General features: G+C 50.9%; 2 protein-coding genes across 7 annotated transcripts in view; one reads left to right on the top strand and one right to left on the bottom strand.

Annotated features, from left to right (window-relative positions):
* The window catches only part of TNKS (tankyrase), a 139,652-nt gene extending 134,299 nt beyond the window's left edge, over nucleotides 1-5,353 (bottom strand). For 2 of the 4 annotated variants that reach the window (XM_049814538.1, XM_049814539.1), the window contains exon 1: nucleotides 4,833-5,353. In XM_049814538.1, the coding sequence (XP_049670495.1) occupies nucleotides 4,833-5,334 (502 nt within the window). In that variant the 5' untranslated portion in view covers nucleotides 5,335-5,353. The remainder of the gene's footprint in view (nucleotides 1-4,832) is intronic. The other 2 variants (XM_049814540.1, XM_049814541.1) reach the window with 2 other exon arrangements.
* A 7,267-nt stretch (nucleotides 5,354-12,620) lies between these two features.
* The window catches only part of MFHAS1 (multifunctional ROCO family signaling regulator 1), a 35,238-nt gene continuing 23,672 nt past the window's right edge, over nucleotides 12,621-24,186 (top strand). For all 3 annotated transcript variants that reach the window (XM_049814545.1, XM_049814548.1, XM_049814546.1), the window contains exon 1: nucleotides 12,621-15,899. In XM_049814545.1, the coding sequence (XP_049670502.1) occupies nucleotides 12,710-15,899 (3,190 nt within the window). In that variant the 5' untranslated portion in view covers nucleotides 12,621-12,709. The remainder of the gene's footprint in view (nucleotides 15,900-24,186) is intronic.

The raw sequence follows: 24,186 nt of genomic DNA, 5'->3' as shown, positions 1-24,186 counted from the left end.
ACAGAAGTGGGCATTAAGCCACAGTTCAGCAATTACTATTAGTACTCTCTGCATCCTTGGGTTGAACACTAGAAAGAGAGTAACTGTAAAGCTAAAAGAAGGTGTTGCCTAAGAACTTGAGGGGCTAACTTCATGATCAAATAAAAAAGTTAAACTTCTCATTAAACAGGTGTGGAACTGGACAAGCTTATGACTGTGGGTATATGAAGAAATTGGCTAGGACTCAGCTTACTTCTATCAGGTCCATCCACCTAGTCATTTCTGAAAGAGGTGCTATTACTAATGATTTACTAGCAAAGACTAGGCTTAAAAACATATGAATCAAGGTGTCAGCAGCAAATACATATATATACTTTCGTAAGGCTAAACCTTGTTTCAGAAGGGAAGATGCAAGTCCGTTACCAAGCTGGCTGCTACAAATTCTTGCTTGTCTGCTCTGGGAAAAAGCTGGGATTTCAGACAAAAGGTCACAGGACTCCTCCCCATCTAGGCATATGAAAGGTAGAAAAGTCTTGGAAAGCCAGCCTTCGTATATGAGTGCTACAAATGGAGGATAACACACACAAAAAAGCCATGAAAGCACCACCGCTACCATGAAACATAATGGACCAATACAGGCATCCCCCCAACCACATAATGATTCACAGAAAGTATGTAGGCTAAGAGTAAAGTCCCACTCTACACCACACAAAATGTGACACATTATCACATAGACTGAAATCATCCAACCATTCAAAAACAAAAGTCAACAGCATTCCCCAAAGGGGAAGAAAAATCTACCTCTCACATACACGTGGAACAACCAACTCATTTGGTTATGCTGGCTAAAAAGGTATTTTGCCAACTATGTGACAACATCATCACCAAACACAGGATTATCAAGCCAGTTTACAAGAACAGACAGCACAGGCATAAATAAATTTTTCAACTAGTGAGGGGTATATAATAAAGATGTTTATAATCTGGTGAAATCAACAATGACAGTTAACTTCTTTCTCAAAGAAAAGAGGTAACACATCTTTAGATCAAAGGAGGAATGCAGTGGAAAGGCAAGGGAGCGGAATAGTTTGTCTCATTCAATGCAGTTTGAAGAAGAGAACCATTAGGCAGAACACAGGATATTCTGGTGAAGAGGGTGGAAAAAACAAAGAGGAAGCAAGTTACTTTTAATACAAGTTAACAGTCCAATTATTTAGTGAACTCCTTACCACAGATGTAGAAACTGGGTCTTGCTCAAATAGTTGCCAAGCTACAAACTGCAGGAAAAGTACTCAGGTAAGTATCATATATGAATAGGGCAAGTGTATAACTCTTCCCTAGACATCTGCTTTTGGCCACCAGTATGGATAAAACCTCGAGCCAAACATACCTTTGTTCATGCCTAGCACAGTTACTTTTTAAATTCTTTTTAGTTATAAGCAAGCTAGTTTTCATTGAAAAAAATGAATGCAAATGCTGTGAATACATTAATACGTCCAGTTGATTTCTTTTTTGTATTTTAAAGTCACTCAAGCACTTTCAAGTCTTTAGAATCTGCTTCTTACTCTGATTCTTGGGTGCCGCTGGACAATATACAAAGCCTGTACTGGTACCAGAGACCCAAATACCCTGCAATCCACACAGCAGTTGAGACACTTCTGAATTTTCCTCTATCCAAGCATGTGTACCTCTACAGAAGAATCCCTCAAATCACTTGCAAAGGAAAAGCTGAGCACCACACATCCTGAAAGACATTCAGAATTTCAAGCGAGGCTTTGCTAGAATAACAGTCCAGGTGGAGGATGAAAGGAAAATGATCCTTTGTGCAACCTCTTCCTGCCTGCAAGAGAGGTCTCTATCACCCTGATATGGCCTCAGTATTAATTTATGCTTTATGAATAGCTAACCAAAGTAGGTCGGATTTATTCAGCACACTAGCTGACATTTCAACACAGAGTTGAAGAACTGATTCCCCCTCATTCAGATCGATTGACCATTCAGATATCCCAAATAAAGAAAATCAGGATAACACTGTTGCTTCAACTTGATGTGGCTGTGCACATTTTATCTGGAAGTGGATAATGGGCAGATGACTTCAACTTCTAGAAGCAGATTTATATCCATCTCCGGCTTTTGAAATAACTGATTACAGAGATTTCAGTTCTCACCTTATCCCCAGCTTATGTACATGCTAACTATTCTGAACGCTCTCAGAAGTCACCCCTTTTATCTTCCTTCTGCCACAGGAAAGGAGATAAAGGTGATTTTGAAACTAGAAACCTCACAAAGCTTAAGGAAACCTGAACTTAGTGCTTTTCACAAGAAACTAGAACTAGGGAAGTTGTCCTTCCCCGTTACAGTAAAAGTAACTTAACTGCCTGGCCTTGCTGCCAAAAAGGACATCTGAGAAAACCAGACTGAGCTAGGGAGAAGTCAAGTACCCAGAGCGGGGAGTGGGGGTGGGGGGAGAAGAATCCAGCTACCCCCAAAACTGGGAAATGAAGAAGAAATTAGAAGAATTCCTCTATCAGAAATCGCAAGGTCTGAAGTAGAACCCTCTGTCTTGTCATTTAAGAATTTAGCTTCAAAAGGTTTGAAAGAAGCAGTTTAAAACATTGCATATTGCACTCCGACTGCCGTTCCCCTAGTGAAAGCCGCATAATTCACACTTAGATATGGCTCATAAAACATGAGCTATTATCCATAACACAGCTTCATGTACACAGCAGACTCCTATGCTCATAAGCAAACAAGTTTTATTTCTCCTTTTGCCCACAAAGGAGAAGGAGATCAAATCAACACACTTCATCACCGGCAGATATATACTGCCTAAGATCAGTTGCATTCAAACAACGTGCTTACAGGCCTTTCCAAAATGCAGGACCCCAAGATCTCTGTAATAAGAAATCTGCCTAATACTATGATTACACGTCAAATCCATTTGGACAAGACATACTGCAGTGATTTGAGATAAAATATGCATGGTAGCTAAGGAAAGTCTTAAATCTAGAAAACCAGATATAGGAATTTGTTAAGTACAAGAACTTCATCTGCCGTTTTCCTCATGCTACAAGGAAGCACCTTCCATTGCTATTACAGTAACATCCTACTGACACTATCGCCTTTCAAAGCCTTATCCCCTCAAGTACATTTTGTTCATTCCTTCTCTAATCAAAGTAGAAATTACCACTGCAGCTTCAGCACTAGTTTGTACTAGCACTTAAGTTACAACTTGAGATCTCAGAGTTTAAGGGGAAGCAGCAAGCTCTAATTTTAAGTCTGAATCCCAAACAAGCAAAGCAGACTCAAGACCACCCTTCCAAAACTTTTAAGAACTTCACACACATGCATGCAGTTGTACCAGCATTATGTTCCAGGTTTTGCTAACATTAAGTCCATCTCTGTATCCCAGTGGTTCGCTGTGTTTTAAACTCCACGTGCATAAGGTCATGCTTTACTGGTAGAGCTCAGGGATCAGAGAAGAATGAAAAAGAAATGGCTGAGGACCAAAAGTTCCCTTTGAGGCATCATGAAATGCCACTTGTACTCTGAAAATGAAAACAAACCCATATGATCTCAGAGAGTACTAGCCAACTGATAAATTGAACAACACTATTCAAAGCTCCAGGCAACACCATGCCATGAAATGTTCATTTTTATTATCGATTTCAACACAGTGCTTTAGAGCCATACGCCAGCATTTAAATACCAACCACTCAATATAGTCCTGTTATTGATCTTAATTTATGTGTACTAGTGCACCACTTAAAGCTCGAAGATCTGTGCCCCTTACTACATAAGGTCCAGTCCTGTAACAGTGGCATGTGTCAAAAGCCCCTCAGCCTGACCACAGACCTAGTAACTGGGCAAGTCCCGAGTTGGGGCTGATGATTTAAAACATCTTTCTCATTTTACTTTTATCATGAACTTCATGTGCCTTGTGTCCCCAGTGACGCCCACAACCTGCAGAAAATGTTCTCTTTATGGACTACACTAACTGGTAATAGCTATACTTGCCAAAAAGTAAAGTTTACTTCCAGTTAAGGTAAACTGTTGGACCTCACTGTTAACTGCTTTTATACCATTATTTCTGATCACAACATCTCTTCTCTGCTCTAAGTGGCATATTCTCTCCTGGACACATCTGTAACTTATATCAAGTTCAGTTGTTCCACTTCACCTCTTTCCCCAGTCCACTCAGACCACAAGAGGTGCAGAGATCAATCAATCAGCAGCTGTGCCCAAATGAAAAAAAAAAGTTACAAAGCCCAAGGCATCAACTTTGATTCCTGTCAAGTCCACACGTATCACAGAGGTCCCTGACTTTCGAGAGCTACCGCAATACAGGTGAAACCCTTAACTTCAAGCCAACTCTGTCGTGAATTCCAGTTTCTCACTTCTTAAGCATACGTGCACAAGTTTGCAGCTGCCTGTGTGTCAAACACAGAGAAAAACATCCATACTTGTAGACCACGCAGTCTCTCTTACGCCTCCAGGATCTCCTCTCCCACTCGTTTCACCCAAAGGAAGGATCATCTTCCATACTTTTTTTTTTTTGGGGGTGGGGGGGGGGGGAGGGAGGAGGAGATTTAAGAGCCGTCTCCCCACAACCTGCGAAACGCTGCCGGGGAAGCGTGCGCGCACCCCTCCTCTCAGCTCAGGCTCGAGTTCTCCCGACCCACCGAGAAGCTGGCGGTCCACTCCCTGAAGCGAGGGAAGCTACTCCCGGGGGGCCAGGTGGGGAGCCGTACCCTCCCTGTCCCGACGCACTCGCTGTCACTGCCCTCGCCGGGAACGGGAGGCCGGACCGGCCCCGGCCCCGACCCCGACCCCTCCCCGGCCCTGGTACCCACCGGCAGCGAAGTGGAGCGGCGTGGACTTGCGGCCCGCCATGTCCTTAGCGTTCACGTTGCCCGTGTCCACCAGGCGCTTCACGCGCGTCACGTCCCCATTGCGGCAGGCCTCCAGCAGCTCGCGGAAGGCCCCGCTCGCCGCGCCCGGGCCCGGGCCCGCCGCCGCCTCGGGACTCTCCGCCGCCGGGCTCGACGCGACCGACGACGAGGCAGACGAGGAGGAGGACGAGGAGGAACTGCTGGAGCTGCTGCCCGAGCCCGGCGGCGGGCCCGAGGCGGCGGCGCCCGCGCCCTCCGAGCACTCCGGGGCCGGAGGCCGCTCCGTGTCGGGGGGAGCCTCGCCTTCGGGGCCGGCCAGGCTGTGGCGCTGCGCGGCGGGGGCGAGGTCGGCCGGTGCCAGGCTGGGGCTGCGCGGCGGTGAGGCGGCGGCCGGCGAGGCCGGCCCGGGCGGCGGCGGCGGGTGATGGTGGTGGTGGTGCTGGGAGCGACGCGACGCCGCCATCTTCACCCTCCTCCGCCCCCCCCCCCCCCCCCCTCAGCCCCCGTCACGGCGGCAACGGCGGCAACCCCCGCCCACGCTTCCGCCCGCACCCGGCCAATCCCAACACGCGGCGCCCGGACGTGACGCCTCCCCGATGGCGGCGGGGCGGGACGGGGCGGGCGAGGGCGGGGGCGAGACCTCTCCGGGTCCCGCCCCACGGCGGGGCAGCGGCTCGCGCCTGCCCCCTGGGGGCCGCACGGGGGGGCGGGGGCGGGGCCGGCGGCTCCCGGGAACCGAACCCCGGCCGCGGCTGCCGGCGCTGGGAGAAGAGGCGGGAGGGGAGCCCAAGGGCGGGCCGGCAGAGCCCCCGGTGCGACCCCCGACCCCGGCCGGGGGGCAGGGGCGAGAGGCAGCGTTCCCCTCCGGAGCCCGCTGTTGCCGCTGGGAAAGGCGGTGCGGGAGGCGAGGCGGCCCTCCTCCGCCTCCGCTCCCGGGAGGGCGGCACAGGCCGGCCTCGAAGTAAGGGTCACGCCGGAGGCGGGTGGGTTGCCTGGCCTGCAGAGGCAGCTCTTGGCCGAGCGCTCACCTTCTCCGCTCCCCTGGAAGCGATCCAGCCGGCAGCGTGGTTTCGTTTCGGTACAGCTCTTTTCCCAAAGCTGGAAAACGACGGAGGGAGACCGGCCCGAGAGCAAGCAGAGGGAGAAACCTAAATGAAGTCTGGCAGTTCTTTCAGAAGTTCATTAGCGAAGCTGAAAGGCCGTTTCTTCGCTCGCCTCGGGGAGGAAAGCAGCTTTGGCTTGGAGCCTGTTCTCCAGGGCGAGGCAGTCACTGAAAAGCCACCTACAGCGAACGGCAGAGGCGAGCGGGAACGCGCTGTCTGCATCAGAAATAACACAGTGCCGAGGGGTGGACCGGGAAGCTGAGGGCAGCAAGGCAGCGAACGGCAGAGGCGAGCGGGAACGCGCTGTCTGCATCAGAAATAACACAGTGCCGAGGGGTGGACCGGGAAGCTGAGGGCAGCAAGGCAGACGGTGGCTGTCAGTGCTGAGGCTAGGAAAGAGAAATCCAAGGATGTCAGGGACCGAAACAGCCCCGTAAGGCCCTCTGTGGAATTGAGAGGATCTGAACTGCATGGGAATAAGCAGAAGCGTTTAAATCGGGATTTTGTTTTGGATTTGGAAAGCCGCAGGAAAATGAGACCAAAGTGCTTCTGGCTTACTGGTACTGAGGGAGGATAGAAACACCCATTATGGAAAAACTGTTTAAGTCGGAAATCCCCAATAACTGTCACCAAGAAATCTCCAGTTCACTTAACTTTAATCTATGAGTACAAGGGAAATTCCATTAACAGGAAAAACATCGACAGCAACAATTCCCGGAGAATTCCCAGTACAGCAGGTACTGGGGCTCCCAGCTCTGGTGGGGTAGCAGCCACAGGTCAGAGAATGGGGAGAGCCATGAGGAATTCCCGTTAACGGGAGTGAATGTGGCTGATGCCAGCCAGCCTCGTCCTGGCAAATAGATCTGCTTTAGTTGTTTGGTAGGGAAAGGGCGTTGGGAAGTGTTTGCGTAGCACTGTGTGATGCGCTGAAGAAGCGCTGACTGGGTCTAACACTGGGGGCGCAGAAAAATCAGAAAACAGGACTTCAGAAGAAATGAGGATCTGGTCTAGTGCTACGGAGTACCCTTCTGCCAGCAGTGAGGCAGTAGGCACAAAATTGATCCCCATGACTGTTAGAGCAGTAAATGAAGATCCAGTTAAAATGTGCCCAGCTCAGTTCTTGTTTGTGCCATGACTTCGAAGCCATGGGCCTTGACCAGGCACTGGGAGAGCTCGGTAAGACTTCCCCAACACCTGAACCTGGGCAGCTGCTGCTTTGCAGCCTTCTTTCAATGCAAAACTCCTGAAAGGACTTTGAAAGCTCATTACAACAGCTGGTTTGTCACGCCCAAGCTTTGCAAGACGTTTAAGAGGCCAGAGCAGCAGTATGCATCTGTTCAGCTTGCCGCTGGCTTCCTGCAGTTTTTTCACCAGCCAGTTGCTTTTGTGGCATCAGTGGCAAATGAATCACATTCCTTTACCCCTCTCTGCATTTCCCATAAACCAAGGTTACAGACAGCATCACTTTTATGAAGTGTATTGGTATGCAAACACTTGTTCTACTTCCTGAAAGATTTTAAAATACACAGGTAGTATTTTTTAAGATTTCGGATTCATGGTGGCCTTAACAATTCATTGTTGGTTGTAGGATTGAGTAAGAAACGCTACACTCTGCGTCAGCCTTTCTGGAAAGCCCTGCGGGGAAGGACTTGGAACTACTGGTGGATGAAAAACTGGACATGAGGCGCCAATGTGCGCTTGCAGCCCAGAAAGCCAGTCGTGTCCTGGGCTGCATCAAAAGAAGCGTGACCAGCAGGTTGAGGGAGGTGATTCTGCCCCTCTACTCTGCTCTGGTGAGACCCCACCTGGAGTACTGTGTCCAGCTCTGGAGTCCTCAGTACGAGACAGACATGGACCTCTTGGAGCGGGTCCAGACAAGGGCCACAACACCTCTCCCACGAAGAAATGCTGAGAGAATTGGGGTTGTTCAGCCTGGAGAAGAGGAGGCTCCAGGGAGACCTTGCTGAGGCCTTTCAAAATATAAAGGGGTCTTATAAGAAAGGAGAGAGACTTTTCACCAGGGCCTGTAGTGACAGGGCAAGGGACAGCGGTTTAAAACTGAAAAGAGGGTAGGTGTAGCTTGGACATAAGGAAGAATTTTTTTACAATGAGGGTGGTGAGACACTGGAACAGGTTGTCCAGAGGGGCAGTGGATGTCCCATCATCAGAAGTGTTCAAGGTCAGGTTGGGCAGGGCTTTGAGCAACCTGATCTAGTTGAAGATGTCCCTGCGCAAGGCAAGGGGGTTGAACTGCATGATCTTGAAGGTCTTTTCCAACCTAAATGATTCTATGATTCTATATTTAAAGGTGCTTTCCAACCTAAACCTTTCTGTGGTGCTATGAAAGCTGTGCCTGGGAAGGGACAAGTAAAGGGGTTAGGATTCACAGTATGAGACCTCTCCATGGAGAAGTGGGGCCTGGCCCTGGCTTTCACAGGATGTGATGCCAAGCAGTTCTGGGAATGCACCTCCTCTTCAGACCCCCACTTCTGGCTGGGGGTTCCTATCTCATTGCAGCCCCCAGTTACCCCAAGCTTCCACCATCCTGCCCCACATGTACAGCAGCACTGGTCCCCTCCAAAGAGATGAGGCAAGCAGCAGTGCTGTCCACCGCAATCCTTTTCCCTGCCCAAAGCATGTCCAGGATCCCTTCAAGTGCTGACATCACCATTTGTATATGGCCTGGTGTGCCTTGGGGTAGATTCTTACTCATTCCTGCAGAAACAGGGGGGCAAAACAGCGTGAGGAATGCAGTAATGGGCAAAATTTCCTCATCCTTACAGGATTTCTACTTAAGGTCGAGGAGGAACATGGGGAGGATCTTTGAAAGTGTTCACTCAACGCATCGCTTGTTCCCTGGCCAGCAACCGAGCCCTTGGAAATGTGACTTCTTCAATTGCTGCTGAAGCGGGCACCTGGAGTTTTTACCATCTGGGCTGCGTGTCTGGTGGCGTGGAAGGCAAGAACTCTCCTGAGGGGATGCCAGCCTCACTCAGTGCTGATGCCAGAGCCCATGAGCTCTGCAGCGGCCCACAGTGCTCCCCACATCTGCTTGCCGCAGCGGCTTGATGCGTGTGTTGAGCTGATTTAGGTTCACATCCTGTCACAAGTGGCTGATTACATTTGTACCTCTTGTCCTGCAAAGCCCAGAGTCAGGCTCTAAAATACTGTTGATAACTCATTGTCTTTTACCTGACCTGGGAGGTGCTTTAGATAGAAATCTTATTAATGATGCAGCTGCAGGGCTCAGTAAAGTGGAGGCACCTCAGACTTCAGCTGAATAATTAAAATGCATCAATAGGACTTTTCAGGGCCACTATTTAAAATTAATAACTCCAAATGCAATTCTGGCATATAATGGAATCCACTGAAATGGGATTCATTTCTTTTGCTTTTTTTTTTTTTTTTTTTTTTTTAAACAAAAAGCTTTATAGCGTTGCTGGCAATTTTACAACCACCTGCCTCAGCTCCAGCTGATGACAGCTAGGAGAGGGGTTTGGGGTGGTTTCTGAATATTTTTAAGCTCCAACAAATAGGAAATGGTTCCAAAACCAGCATCCAGCATGCTGGTGCTCATGTTTAATGGACTTCTAGGATGCTCACAAGCAAATCAAGAGGAAATCAGGAAGTCTTCTTTGGAGAAATGTGTCTCCTCTGCCTAAGCAGATGGGAAGACAAGGGATCATCTAGGTTTGTAGCAAAAGCTACATTTTCTGAGAAACAAAATCTTCCCTTTCCCCAGAGAGTACCTCACTCACAACGGCAGTTTTAACCATGGTAAGTATGTTAAAGAAGCCAAGAGACACCATCCCTAGCTGTCTGAAGTTACTCAGAGATTTGCACACCTGTGCAGGTATAGTAGGATAAAATGTAAAGTTGGTGGGAAAAAAACAGAGCTTTCCGCCTTGGACAACCTCTGAGCAGCACTGTTTTTTTCTGGCTTAGCTTCATTCACCACCTACCCGAGGTCATCAAAAGTTTGACTAGTGATGCCTGACTTTTCTCCCCCTCTTCATTACCTTGGGGAGGCATTCAGCTCCTGCTGCTTTGCCTATTTTGTGATAAGGGTTTTGACAGTCAAAACTTTCCCTGCTTTGGCCAGCTCCTCCCTGGCTGTCCTTGCATGCCGTCAGAAAGATGTGTTTAATACAGGCCATGACCTCTAGTAGCGGGCAAACGGAGATAAGTGCTTCTCTCCATGGTATTTTTCAGCTGGCTGAGTCGAGCAGCTGCTTGAAGCATCCCTGGTGGAGGGGGTTGTCCAGTTTTCCCGTGGGAAACAAGAGGATAGTGCAGAGTGGCAGCCTTTCAGGTTACAGTCGCTGCAGATCATAGACCAGCTGGGAGCCTGCCCTGGCTTCAGAAGGGATCTGCAGCACTTGTGGGCGTCATGGGGGGAGGGTGGCCCCCAATAACGATGCTGCTTTTTCCATCTTTACCTGCACAAGGCACAGGGAGGAAGAAAATCAGCTGCAAATTTGATGCCAGAAATGACATCTTGATTTAAAAACGTGATTTTGATAGCAACGGGCAGAGTGGCTTTGCATGTAGAGAGTTGGAAATGAAACCGTCAACATGGTATCATAAGAGCAATTGGGCAAGAGGGTGGGAGAAGAGAATTACTCTTTCCCCAGGAGGAACTGAATGTGCTACGTTTGAAGTGGGGAAGGAGAGTGCTCCTTTCAGCAGACAGAGAAGGGCTACCTCCCAAGTGATCTTCAGGAAAAACAAAGACAGGAACTGGGTTAGCCCAAATAAAACATGTACTGACCCAATGCAGGGATGCTCTGAAAATAAATGAGGGCAAGCCTAGAAACTAGCTCTACATGGGCACAATTTAGCAAGAGGCCATGAAGTGTCTCTGTTTCACGGGGTCAGGATCTGACACCAGCCAACCAGGAAGGATGGGAAAAGAAGCTTTATCCCCATGTTTAGTCCGTCTCAACAGAGCCTCCTGGATCATGAGTGTCCTTGCATTCCTGTTCCCCTCCAGCCAGAGTGGTGGCCCTGGAGCCAAACCATGGACCCAGACCCCAGGACTGCCATTGGCTTTGGGCAGCTCCTGAACCCTGCTTGGAGCTGGGTCTTACCTTCACACAGCCACGCTTTCTGCCAGGCCTGTGGGCTTTCCTCCCTGTCCTTTGCATCCTTTGGCTTTACCAGCCAACACTGCAACATTTTCCCTACCCAGGGGTGATGTGGTGCTCAGAAAGGCATTTAGCAGAAAGCTGGTAAAGGTTTGTTAGGACTCGGAGATTATTTTGCCCCTGCTTGTCTGTTACTGATGGGAAAGACAGCAACTGAACCTGAGCCTTTGCGATCTGTAGTTTTAGTAGTCAGTAAATGTAATAATTTAGTGCAGTGACTATGGCTCTGCACCGGGTCAGTTCAGCACTCTCCTTCTCTGCAAGTGGGAGCGCGGCTAGATGTGCAGGGCAGTCCAAAAGAGAAGGCGTCATTCTTGTGAGGGCTCTCCACAATAAAGAAGAGAATAAAGGCTGTGAAACTCGTTGCCCCCGTGGCCCACTTTTCAAATGCTTTTCTTTCTCTTCATGGCTCTGAAGTAACAGCTTACAGTGTGCTTTAATGGTAGCTGTTACAACACGGCAAGGTGAGAGGAAGCAACTGTTGTCAAGCCCCCAAAGCACGCTGAAGTATTCTGCACTGTACAAAGACAGTGACATGTCAAAACCTCTGAACCTTTGGGCATGGGGCATCACTGGCATTTGTAAGGGTAAGGTCAGGCATCTCGGGAGATCCAAGCATCCACAGCCTCTGTCAGTCTGCTTCGCGGCCTCGCTATAAACCGGCTCTGTTTCCCCCCTGTAGCAGTGGTAGAAATTCCCAGGCATATTTCTGTGAGCCCTGGGAGCAAAGCTTGGCTGCAGATCCTGAAGAAGGCAGTGTTTAGGATCTGGCCCGATGTGCGCAGCAAAGGAAACAAAGCGCGGCAGGAAGGTGGCAGAGTTGCTCCGACTAACCAGAGGGTCACGGGCTTTTGCACCCTCCAGCACGGAAACGCACTTATTTAACGGGAAGGAAGGTTAATCTCGGTTCCTTGCAGGGCTGGATGAAAACCCAGCCTTTGCCTAGTGCAGAAACGACGCGGGGATGGGCAAGGCGAGAGCTTTTTCTGTTACTCCACGGGGTGAGCTGTGCTCTGGGAGCCGAGCGGCTCCCAGACCTCGCAGCAAGCCCAGGGGCAGGGTGAGACCCCGGGGCGGCGGGCGGCTGCTGTCACACACCGCGGCGGGCATCCGAAGGGCCGCGGGCAGGCGGCGGGGCCGCGCTCCCGGGCCGTGCCAGACGGTGCGAGGGGCCCGAGCCGCAGGCCGGGAGCCTCAGGCCGGAGGCGGGGACCCTTCCTCCCCAGCGGGATATGCCGGTGCCCGGCGGGCGGCGGTTTCCAGGCAGGCCGGCGCGGGGTGTCCCGGCGCCGGCTGTCCCCGCGGCGGGGGCCGGCCCTCCCCGGCGCGGGGGCGGTGCGGCGCTGGCGAGGCAGGCTGCCGCCGCGGGCGGCGCGGGGCGGGCCGTGCCCGCGTCCCGCCCCTGGCGGGGCGGTGGCGGCGGCTACGTGCGCGGGGCGGCGCGGGGCGGCTGGCAGTGCCGGCGCGGAGACGCGGGGAGCCCCGAGCCCGGCGCAGCGGCGGCGGCGGCGCGCAGCGCGGCCGCGCCCATGGCGAGCAGCAGCGGCGGCGGCAGGTAGGGCGGGGCGGGGGCCCCGCTCCCCCGGCCATGGCGCAGACGGAGCCCCCGAAGGCGGTGCGGCTGTGGCGCGACGCCGCCCTGCGCGCACGGAAGCTGCGGGGCGGCCCCGCCGAGCCCGAGCCCGAGCCGGACGCGGGGCCGCCGGGGGGGCCGCCGCCGCCCCCCGCCGCTGCCGCCGCCGCGCCTCGCCGCTCGCCCCCGGCTGCCGCCCTGGGGGAGCTGGAGGCGCTGAACCTGAGCGGGCGGGGGCTGGAAGAGCTGCCCGAGGAGGTGGGCGCCGCCCTGAGCGGTCTGCGGGTGCTCAGCCTGCGGCGCAACCGGCTGGGCCGCCTGCCCGCCGCCGCCCTGCGCCACCTGGGCCGCCTGGCCGAGCTCGACCTCAGCCACAACCGGCTGCGGGGCCTGGGGGACGGCGGTGCGCTGGCGGGGCTGCGGGGCCTGCGTAAGCTCAGCCTCAGCCACAACGAGCTGGGCGCCGAGGGCCCGGGCCTGCCCCCCCGCCTCGCCGAGCTGGGCCGCCTCGAGGAGCTCGACCTCAGCTTCAACCGGCTGCGCCGCCTGCCTGAGGGCCTGGGCCGCCTGCGGCACCTCCGCGCCCTCGACGTTGACCACAACCTGCTGCCCTCCTTCCCCGCCCCGCTGCTGGAGCTGGCCGCCCTGGAGGAGCTCGACTGCTCCGGCAACCGCCACCTCGGGGCCCTGCCCGAGGGCATCGCCACCCTCCGCCGCCTGAAGATCCTCTGGCTGAGCGGCACCGGGCTGGCAGCCCTGCCGGAGGGCCTCTGCCAGCTGAGCGCCCTCGAAAGCCTCATGCTGGACGGCAACCGGCTGCAGGCCCTGCCCGCCGGCTTTGGCAGCCTGCAGCGGCTCAAGATGCTGAACCTCTCCTCCAATCTGCTGGGGGAGTTCCCCGCCGCCATCTTGGCGCTGCCCAGTCTGGAGGAGCTCTACCTGAGCCGCAACCAGCTCACCCTGCTGCCCCCTCACCTCTGCCAGCTCCGCCAGCTCCGCACCCTCTGGCTGGACAACAACCGCATCCGCTACCTGCCGGACTCCATCGTGCTCCTCCACAGCCTGGAGGAGCTGGTCCTGCAAGGCAACCAGATTGCCATCCTGCCCGAGGGCTTCGGGCAGCTTTCCCGCGTCACCCTGTGGAAGATCAAGGACAACCCCCTCATCCAGCCCCCCTATGAGGTGTGCATGAAAGGCATCCCCTACATTGCAGCCTACCAGCAGGAGCTGGCTCACTCCCAGCCTGCCCTCAAACCGCGCCTCAAGCTGGTCCTGATGGGCCTAAAGGATGCGGGAAAGACCCTGCTGAGAAGATGCCTCATGGAGGAGGATGGGCAGAGGGAGGATATGGGAGGTCTGGAGGCAGGGAGCACCCAGCCCAGAGTGTGCCCTGGGCAGCAGCAGGACGGTGGGAGAGTGCCGGTTGGGTGTTGCCCCTTCCCAGAGCCTCAGGACGCTTCCTCAGCACGGGTACCTGCCATGCAGCAGCTGGAACATCTCCCCGTTGAGCAGCAGGACATCCATTCTCACGTGCCCTCCCACCAACTGAAAGGGGAAACACCGTGCCCTGCACCGTCGCTGCCACCAAATGCCCCCCAAGTACTGTCAGGACTGGGACTGTCGGGAGGCAGCAAGGGCATTGAGGTGATGGACTGGACAGCGGATGCAGAGAGGGGCCTGACGTTCATTGTGTACGAGCTGGCGGGGGACCCGAGCTATGATGTGATCCAGTCTTTCTTCCTCTCTCCCGGAGCACTGTACGTGCTGGTGGTGAATTTGAGTGCCTATGTCCCTCAGCGCTTCTACCCCTCTGTGGGCTATTTCTTGCACTGGCTTGGTTCCAAGGTGCCCCACGCAGTGGTGTGCATGGTGGGAACCCATGCTGACCTCTGTGCGGAGCGGGAGTTGGAAGAGAAGTGCCTGGACATCCATCACCAGATCGCTCAGCAGGAAAAGAGGGATGCCGAGGGACTCCAGAGCTTGGTCCAGCAGGTGGATGAGGCTCTGGGGCAGGACTTCGACCTGCGCTGCTCCAGCCCGCACGCTGCCTTTTATGGGGTCTCGGACAAGAACTTGCGGCGAAAGAAAGCCCAGTTTCAGTACCTTCTCAATCACCGCCCACAGATCCTGTCTCCAGTGCTGCCTTTCAGCTGCCGGGACCGTTGCCAGGTGCGTCGCCTGCGGGACAAGCTGCTGTCGGTAGCTGAGCACCGGGATATCTTCCCGAACCTGCACCGGGTGTTGCCCAAATCCTGGCAAGTGCTGGAGGAGCTGCACTTCCAGCCGCAAGCTCAGCAGCTGTGGCTTAGCTGGTGGGACTCTGCCCGGTTGGGCTTGCAGGCAGGCCTGACGGAGGATCGGCTCCAGAGCGCCCTGTCCTACCTGCATGAGAGTGGGAAGCTGCTCTACTTCGAGGAGCACCTCACCTTGCGGGAGTATGTGTTCCACAACCTGCCACGGCTCATTGACATCCTCAACGTCTTCTGCCAGCGGGATGCCACTGTGCTGCTCCAAAAACTGCTCAGCGACACCCACATTGACGAACTGAGGGCCACTCAGCTCCATCATTACGTGGAGGGCTTCTTGCTGCACGGCCTCCTCCCTGCCCATGTTATCCGTCTCCTTCTTAAGCCCCATGTCCAGAGCCGGGAGGATCTGCAGCTCATCCTGGAGCTGCTGGAGAAGATGGGGCTCTGTTACTGTGTCAACAAACCCAAATGCAAGCCCCTAAATGGGGCAGCCGCTTGGTACAAGTTCCCCTGCTACGTGAAAAATGAGGTGCCCCATGCAGAGGCGTGGATCAACGGCACCAATCTGAGCGGACAGTCCTTCGTGGTCGAGCAGCTGCAGATTGAATATAGCTTTCCATTCATTTTCCCACCCGGCTTGTTTGCACGCTACAGCGTCCAGATTAACAGCCACGTGGTTCAGCGGTCAGATGGCAAATACCAGATCTATGCCTACCGGGGAAAGGTGCCTGTGGTGGTGAGTTACCGGCCTGCCAGGGGACCTCTGCAGCCAGATACTCTGTCTATCGCTAGTCATGCGTCCCTACCAAATATCTGGACAGCTTGGCAAGCTATTACCCCTTTAGTGGAAGAACTGAATGTCCTGCTCCAGGAATGGCCGGGCCTGTACTACACTGTGCACGTCCTCTGTTCAAAGTGCCTTAAAAGAGGGTCACCCAACCCACACACTTTTCCAGGTAAGGCATAGCTGAGCTTGCCTTTCATCTCTTCTGGAGCTTTACCCCTTCTAGGAGGGAGTTTTATGGTGTTAGTCTTAGGTCTGTCTCTTTTTTTTTTTTCTTTTTTTCTTTTTTCTTTTTTTCTTTTTTCTCCTCTGCTCTAACTCCCTTCCCTGGTGACTTGAGTCATGAGAGAAAATATTAGGGTAGCTCCAAGGAGACAGGCTTAAAATAACCCTATTCTGAGACTAGGCGGGTGTTGCATCCCCTTTGTCTGTGCCTTTTCTCTCTGCTTTTTGGGTTTCGGCCCCGAGCATTGCTGGTGGCATTGTTGAAAAGGCCCTGACCTGTCCTTCTCCTTGTTTTGATTCCTTTGAATGGCACTGCAGTTTTTTTCCTAATTCCCTTCACCCTGCAGCTCCCCCTTCCTTGGGGCTATTTGTAAACGCAGATAGGACTGAAAGACTCCAGGTGTCCCATCCTCCCCCCCTTCCACCTCCCACCCCCCAAAACCTGGCCAGTGTTGCAGCCTCTCTGAATGCAGGAAAGCTCCTGCTGGTAGACAATGGGTGTGTTGGTCTCCGTAGCCCTGTATAAAAGGCTCTTTCTCGTATGGGAGCCCTGTCTCTAGCAGGAAGAATTCCTCCCTGAACAGAGAGGGCTACTCCATCTTCTTTGTTTAAGTGTCTTACCTAGAAGTGATTCCCAGACTGCTATTCTTGGAGCTATTCTTGAGAGCAATTATTTTCTTTCCTCGCTCACCCTTCATCTAACGAAAAAAGCATAATCTCTCTTCTCTGGAATATGACTAGTTGTGGTGCTTTGTAAAGCTGTCACTTCTAAAGTCGTGGGTTTATAGGTGGTGGTTTCCAGCAGCATCTGTTTTACTTTGTATGTATACAGGTACTGCCTCCTAACCTGTGCCCTCCCTCCTCTGCTGGGTTTGCTCTAGAGCTTGCGGGGGCCATGGGAAAGGTGCTTTGGTGTGTAAATCTGTATGAAATCAAAATGCACTCTGAACCGTAAGCTGTGCTCTAGAAATACGCTTTTTTTACATATGCACACCCATGTTGGAAGTTTGTTGGAGCATTCTTTATTTATAAGTAGCCTGAAATTGTGGGGGAACTGGAGTATGATTAGAGTTAAGGCAAGCAGTGGTACTCAATTAGTTCATAGGCAAATGTGAATAATAAGGTGTGTTTTGGGGGGGTTGTGTTGTTTTGGGGGTTTTTTTTTCCTTTTCTTTTTTTTTCTCTGGACCCTGAAAATAAGGAGATGCTGTTTGCTCCTCAGCCAGTGTCCTGGCTCCGTCGATTGCATCTCCCTCTAACTGTGCTAGCTTATGTAAGAGCCGTTGGACTGGGGGGTGGGGGTGAACCCATGCTGTGTGAGTTGCTGAGTGGTATCTGCATGCTGGGTCTTGCTGCTGACGTGGTGCTTGGGGCAATGTGATCTGCTTTCCAAAAAAACCCTGAAGACTGAAAAAACCACAGACACCACCCCCCCACCCCCCCATAAAACCCAACCCAAAAACAAAACCCCAAGCCAAAGCCAACCAGCCACCCCAAAAAAACCCCACCAAAATCAGCCCAGACAGTAAACTGTGTGTGCAGGTGTGATGGATGGCTATTGAAGGTTTAGCTTGTGAATAATTCAGCACTGCAGTCACATACCTTATTTTTTTATTTTTTTTGTGTGTGTGAAAGTTTTGTGGCTGATCTTTTTTTTTTTTCCCTGGTGAGTAGGTGATGCTTTAAAAGTGAAATGTGAAGAGGAGCTGGACTGTCTGCAGATGATTGGCATCTTTGCTGACCAGTGACAGTCAGAGCAGGACTGGAAGCATAAGGGGGGCATTGAAATCGAAGGGCATTTTCCTTTGGATTTTGCTGTGCCATATGTTTCCTTAGGGGTAGGAAAGGAATTCTCTTACCTGGGAGCCAGGGTAGGTGTGCTGGCAAGGGGTGGTGCAATTAAGCAGTGCATTGTTGGGCATGGGAGGAGCAGGGGTTCATGTGCCAGGCCTCCGAACACCACCTGGGTGATGCTGCCTGTGGAAGGAGGGTTGCAGCGTTTCTGAAGCTTTCCAGGGGAGAAGCTGGGCCTTGGTGCCAGGGGCACAGGACTTAGCATCCCAAGTGGCCCTGCCTTGGGGCAGGGGGTCACTATCTTAACATGAATACTGTGCGACTCTAGCTGGCGGAAGAGCACGTTGAGAAGACAAATGTATTTCAAAGGCAGGGCTGATTTGTGGAAGTGCTGAAGAGTGATTAAAGGCTGCAATTAATCAAGAAACCTGCTTGTCGGCTTGGATGATGCTTAAATCTAGCCCAGCTATGACCTGGATTGTATGAAAAATGTGAACTGTCATTTGGCTTGGCGAGGCCTATCTGTCTGCATTTAATCTAAAATGCTCTTTGCTGTGTATCTGCTGTATGAGTAAATGACTGTTCAGGAGCCCCTAAATGGCAATCATGAAGCTGAAGACTTTTTTCCTCCTGATTTTGTTGATCAGAAGGTGTGCGTGTTTAAAGTCGTGCTGCCAAGCTTGCTCTTGTGCAGGTGAATCGTGGTTGGTGTCATTTTTAACAGGGTGTAGGAAAGAGGAGTCTAATGTTACAAAAATGCGTAGCGAGGGAGGTGTCTGTTTCTTTCCAGGCTCTTCCAGCGGAAATCCATGGCAATTGCAATGCTACTAATTCTTAAATAGGGCTGTGGTCTTTTTAGGACTGCACTGAAGAACTGCTTTGCAGCCTGTTGACCTTAATAAGGGAAATATTTCTGTGGAGACACTGCCAAATTTGTGCTCAAAAATGGAAGTGCAGTCTGGCTGTGTGTCTGGTTGTGCAATATTTGTTGCCATTCATGAAACCAATGGTGCATTCTTTGGTCATCCAAAATTTTCATTGGAAACGCCTTCAAAGAGGGGACTTGGTTGCTCAAGTTGAGGATTAATCCTTGCTTTTCCTCTTCTTCCCTCTCGGTCGTGCATACGCACATGCTATAACTTCCATTGAAAAGACACACAGAACAAGCTAGTGTGCATAGAAATGGTTGGTAAGAGTTAAGATTCTGGATTCAGTCTTCTGAGGGTTTATTGCAAACAAACAGTGAATAAAAGTGATATAAAAATGATATATAAAACCCTTGATAGGGTCCTTTTAAGGAAGTTTTCATGTTTGAAACAGTTTTGTAGCTGGGTGAAATAGTAACCGAATTGGCATCTGAACTGGAATCTCAGTGTGCTTTGAGGCTGCAGTCATCCACTTGGCTGATAAGTGGTGTGTTGAATTTTTTTTTTCTTTTACATCTGCACTATATATAATAAAAGTATCCCTGCCAGGCTAAGAAAGGCATATCCCTGCTTGCAGTGACCAACAAGAATAGTTCAGCACTCCAGGATGATAAGGCCTCAATTGGGTTGTTGCAGGCATTGTGAAATGCCGTGATTTTGTATGTGATGTTCTTTTAGTCGCTGGACTTAAGGGCTTTTATGTTGTTCATGTCCCATAAACTATTAAGTGACTTGGGATTGGGGGGGAATGGAGGTGGTTTGCCATCTGACTGATAGTAGATGTGTGCTTTGTTGGGACAAATGTGACTGGTTTTTCCAAGCTTGCCTTCACGTCCACCTGCTAACTGCTCTGCTGCTGTCTCCTCTTGCCCTGCGCTAGGCTGGGTCCAGGCCACCACAGGCCCTTCCAGGCTGTGGTCTGCACAAGGTGTCGTGATGTCTGATGTTGATCCTTTTGGCGTTTGAGGTAGGGGGGATTGCATTTGACCAGTGGTTTTCCTTTATTCCTGCCTATGATGTTACATGTATGAACGCAGACATAGGAAAGCCAGTGCCTTTGTCCATTGTGGAAAACGGGCAAAATGCTGTCACAAGCAAGACAAGATGATCTGGGTTTCCACAGATTAAAAATGTGACAACAGACAGAAAGCCACAGGCAAAGATACCATGTGCGAGCCTAGCAGCCCTTCTCCAAAAGGATGCTGCAAAGTTATTGCGAAGCTTTGAGAGATGCTGGAGGACTGGCAAGAGGTCTTCTGTGGAGAGGAAGTGCACATCTCCTGCCTGCCTTGCTGCCCCCTTCCTAAGGTATCAGAATAGGGAGGAGATCACGAGTCTCTACTCCACTCGTCTCCCAGACACATCAAAGGTGAGCAGAAGCAAGGATCACATGCCTGTCGCCTTCAGGGGTGCAGATGGAGGTATCATAGTGTAGTTGCCCTGTGACGCTCTGTGTTATGGCTAGAGCAGGGCTAATTCTAGGCCACATTATTCATGTGATTCAAAGTGAACCATGCTCACCATCCCTGTGTTGGAGTCAAAAGCAAGCATGAACTCCCTTGGTGGCTGGGATAGAGTCAGGAGATGGAGAGGTGGAAGATCCCATGATGTGTCATGCTGTCAAGTTCCCTGCAAGCTGAGGGAGCAGGTGGGACTGGTTTTGTCAGAAGGGCTCAGAAGTTTCTCCAAAATCTGAGCTGCCTCTCAGAGAAAGGCTGATGTTAGGTATCTAATTGTCCTTTGTAATTAAATCGTAAGCAACTGGTTTTTTTTTTCCCACAGTCAATTGCAGTAGAGCAACACCTGCTTGTTACAGAACCTGACGCTAGCATTTGACAGCCTTTTATTTTCCCCATTTGAGGGTGGAGTCTTTTTTGCCTAACTTTCAAAGTAGAGGCTGCAGCTGTTTTGGGGCTGTTGTCACCCTCTGCTGAAGGTTGTGGCTTCAGCAGAGTACTGTGGCATAATCAGAGACAGTAGGGCAAGACTTGAGCACAGTGAGAGCACTGGATGTGGATGATCTGGGTGGCAGAAGAAAGCTGAACGAGGCCCTGTGGTTCAGAACAGATCAGTTGCTGAACTTCAGGAAGCTCTAGCACTGACAAGAGCTGATTTCTGTGCTGCTGAAGTGACAACCCTGAGTGGTGTGACTTGCTGTACGTAGTAGTGTAGAAACACAGTCTATTTACCACCAGGGATTTTTAGAGATTTCCTTTGTGTTAAGGTGTGTGTTGCATGGTGAGCATCTGAGGTCCTCTTGCTTGGTGGCTGTGGTAGGGCATCCTCAAATTTAAACAACACATTTGGGAAAGAGACAACAAACATTTCGTGATCTTGGAGGAGGCGGAGAAATTGCCAGAGGAAGAGTGTGGTGTGCAGTGTAGGCAGCTACTGTGGGACTGTGCCTGGTGGGGTGTAGGTGTGGGAACCTGTCCTTGGGGGCAACTGGAGTAGCCAGTGCAGAGCTGGGCTCGTGCCTGACAGTCTGGCTTGGGATGACACAGGAATGGGAGGAACAAACTCAACTGTGGATGCCAGAAGAGAGGCTGAGGCTTTGAATTGCCTTCTTAGAGCTGTCCTGCTGCCTGCAGTGTCTGGTTACCTTGTATTGTGTGCATTGCTTTGTGTGTGTTTGGGGGCTTTTTTTTAATGCTTCTAATATGGAACTTGCTAAAATTACTTCAAATTAGGATGGCAACGTGCATATTTAACACTGTTTGAAGGAATCCTCTTCCTTATGCAAAAGTTCCTATGCATTTCTGCTAAAGGAAAGGATTCCTGGTATGCCAGCTTGGTACCAGAAAACTTCTGGTTTGTTCCTTTACAGCTTGTCTTGCCCTGCCCCATTCCCCATGGGAGTCATCTCTGGGCTTTGGGCCTCTGGACTTTGAACTGCCATCACCGAACCAGGAAAACACTAGATTTGGTTGATCAGATCTTTTTGGTTTGGTTAGTGAAGCAAAGCAGAGTTCTTGGCCTTTAAGGCATTACTTTTTTTTGGTTTGTGCATTTTATTTTCACAGTCACTGAAATTTGTCTTTGCAGGAAGTGACCTATAAGAGAGATGCTCAGTACCAAGTGATTCTTTGTTTCATTGCATGAGAACTATTTAAAAGCTACTGACTGTGGGGATGAGATAAAATATTAATGTAGGTTTTCTCCTCTCCAGAGTCAGTTCATTACATGAGGACTGATTTGTGCTGTGCTTCAGCACACTGTGGACACAGATGTCATGAAACATGCTTTGCTTTCTGCTGTGTGCATGCAGGTGGTGTGATGCCTCTTCCTAAAATCTCCTAAGTGTGAAAACTTTTCCCATGTAAGTTGGGTTGAGATGTATCATGGGCATGATCCACATGCAGATATATTGCAAGGTGCTACTCCTTTTGCATCCCAGGAGAGGATGGTGGGAAATCATCAACAGTTGCTGAATCTTTGTTGCCTTTTGGTGATGTTGTGAACATGTTATTTGACATTGGGGTAGAGCTCTGAAAAAATAGGTATCAGTTTAAAAGCAAAATATGAGTGCATCTGGTAGGTAATTCTCCTGTATGCTGTGGTGTCTTGTTGCATTTGCAGTATTAAGCAGGTAACTGTGGTAGCCTAGCATGCATTCCAATTAATGATTTGCTAATAATAGTGCAGGCTAGTTGTTTGGCTCTTGAAAACAATTTGCCAGGGGGGAAGGGAGAAAATGTATTGAATGAAAAGTTCTGTGTTGGATTTGAATTCTTGGAAGTCATCAGAGTATAATATTTTTTTTCCTCCCTCCCTCCCTGCACCATCCTGAGTAGAGGAAGAATAGCCTACGCAGATGACTAAAGAAAATGGGTCTGGGGGGTGAATACCAGATGGTCAGTTACTTCCTTTTATCCCTCTCTCCTTGCTTGTGGTACTTGCGCTTGTGGTATACAGATGTGGACAACTGTGAGAGTAAGCAGGCTGGCTGGTGCCAATTAAGGTCACCTATTCTCAGGTGAGCTTGTGGGATGCCAATTTAAGGATGTGCTATTTAAGGGAGCACCTTGTAGGGACGAGGAGTGGGGAGGGAGTCCTTAAAGTAAGTCAGTTACAACAATCAAACTCCTGCTGCTGCAAATATGTGTTGGTGCTTTTAGCTAGCTAAGAACATATCTGGGTCTGAGAAAGCGGTGCAGCTGGGTTGTAGGAGTCTCAGCCTGCCTCCTTGGTCTGCTATACAGTGATCTCCTTGACTACAGTAGGAGAGCTGATGGGATTCTGGTGACCACAGTGTCAGGTGCCTCATAGAGAAGATGAGGAGGCCTTGGCTTTTTTAGAAGCTGTCGAGTGGATGAAGTTTTTGACCTGTAAAGGGAAGATCACCTGTGTGAATGTGGCCTTCTCTCCCAGCTGCTTAGCTGGAACAATTTGCTGTCTAGCAATTTCTTTGTTGGGAACCAGATGTAAAAACTGGGGTTGGGGTGTTCAAGACCTGTGAAACAACTGACTGGTTGGCTTTGGGAGAAATTTCATTTGGGATGTTCAGCTGTACCATCTTTGAGGGCTTACAGTTCTGCCCCAGCAGGCCACTGGAGGCTGAAGTCATATTGTACTTGTGGTATTTTCCTGGCTAAAGCTTGGTCCTGAATGCGCTGATTGGGTTGCCAACGTGCTCAGTGGCAGTGTGGTTTAGGACTGATGCAGGCTCCGTGGTTAGGGATGACTTGCTTGTGGCCAGTGGATGGAGGCTGTGTTCAGACTGAACTGTGACTGCTGGAGTGCTTGCCTGCTTGAGTTGGTTGTGGTTTAAAGCAAAACCTTAATTTCAGATCTGTTTTTTTTTTCCAGCGGTCATTCTCAGGACATCAGTGCTTCTCCAAAAGGTGTACTGAGGTACACCTACTCTACTGGTTTTAGCTGTGGCTAGGTTGGACTCCTGAGGGTGGGTGTGAAACTGGGCTAGGACCTACAAACTTTACAAGGTAACATTAATTTTGAGTTGACAGTTCAGCATGGCAAGCTCTGCATGAACCACAAGACACCTTTCAGGTGAGTTAGGCACTTTTGTGGGGAAGTCCATTAGACTTAGAGCTTTGTGAGGATCAGGCTAAACTGAACTATGGAGGCAAGTAACCTTCAGAGCAAAACAAAGCTGCATCTCAAATCCTGTTCAGACCTGCCTGGTTTTGCCACATGCTGACTCAGAGGCGATGCCTGAATACTCCAGGAAGGAACTGTATTGGTTTTGATCTAGGTTACACTGAATTGTGCTGATGAGATGATGGGAGACTTCTGCTGGGCTTTTGTTAGCGGGGTTTCACAAGCTTGGCTTAAGTGATCTCTGTAAGGCCCTTTATGAAAGCAATACCAGGATATCTTCCCTTTTACCCAGTTTTAGGGTGATGCTTGCCAAGCATCCAGTTTAGATAAGCATTTTTATTTGTGTTACATGAGAGGGAACCCAGATATCCCAGACCATTCTGGAAGAGGTCCCTTCTCCTTCAGCTGGTACCTATTGCTTTCTGTAGAGTTTTCAGGCTCTCCCTGTTACGG

The sequence above is a fragment of the Accipiter gentilis genome, chromosome 12, assembly GCF_929443795.1.
Source record: "Accipiter gentilis chromosome 12, bAccGen1.1, whole genome shotgun sequence".
NCBI classification, from domain to species: domain Eukaryota; kingdom Metazoa; phylum Chordata; class Aves; order Accipitriformes; family Accipitridae; genus Astur; species Astur gentilis.
This window is presented reverse-complemented; position numbering and strand designations above follow the sequence as displayed.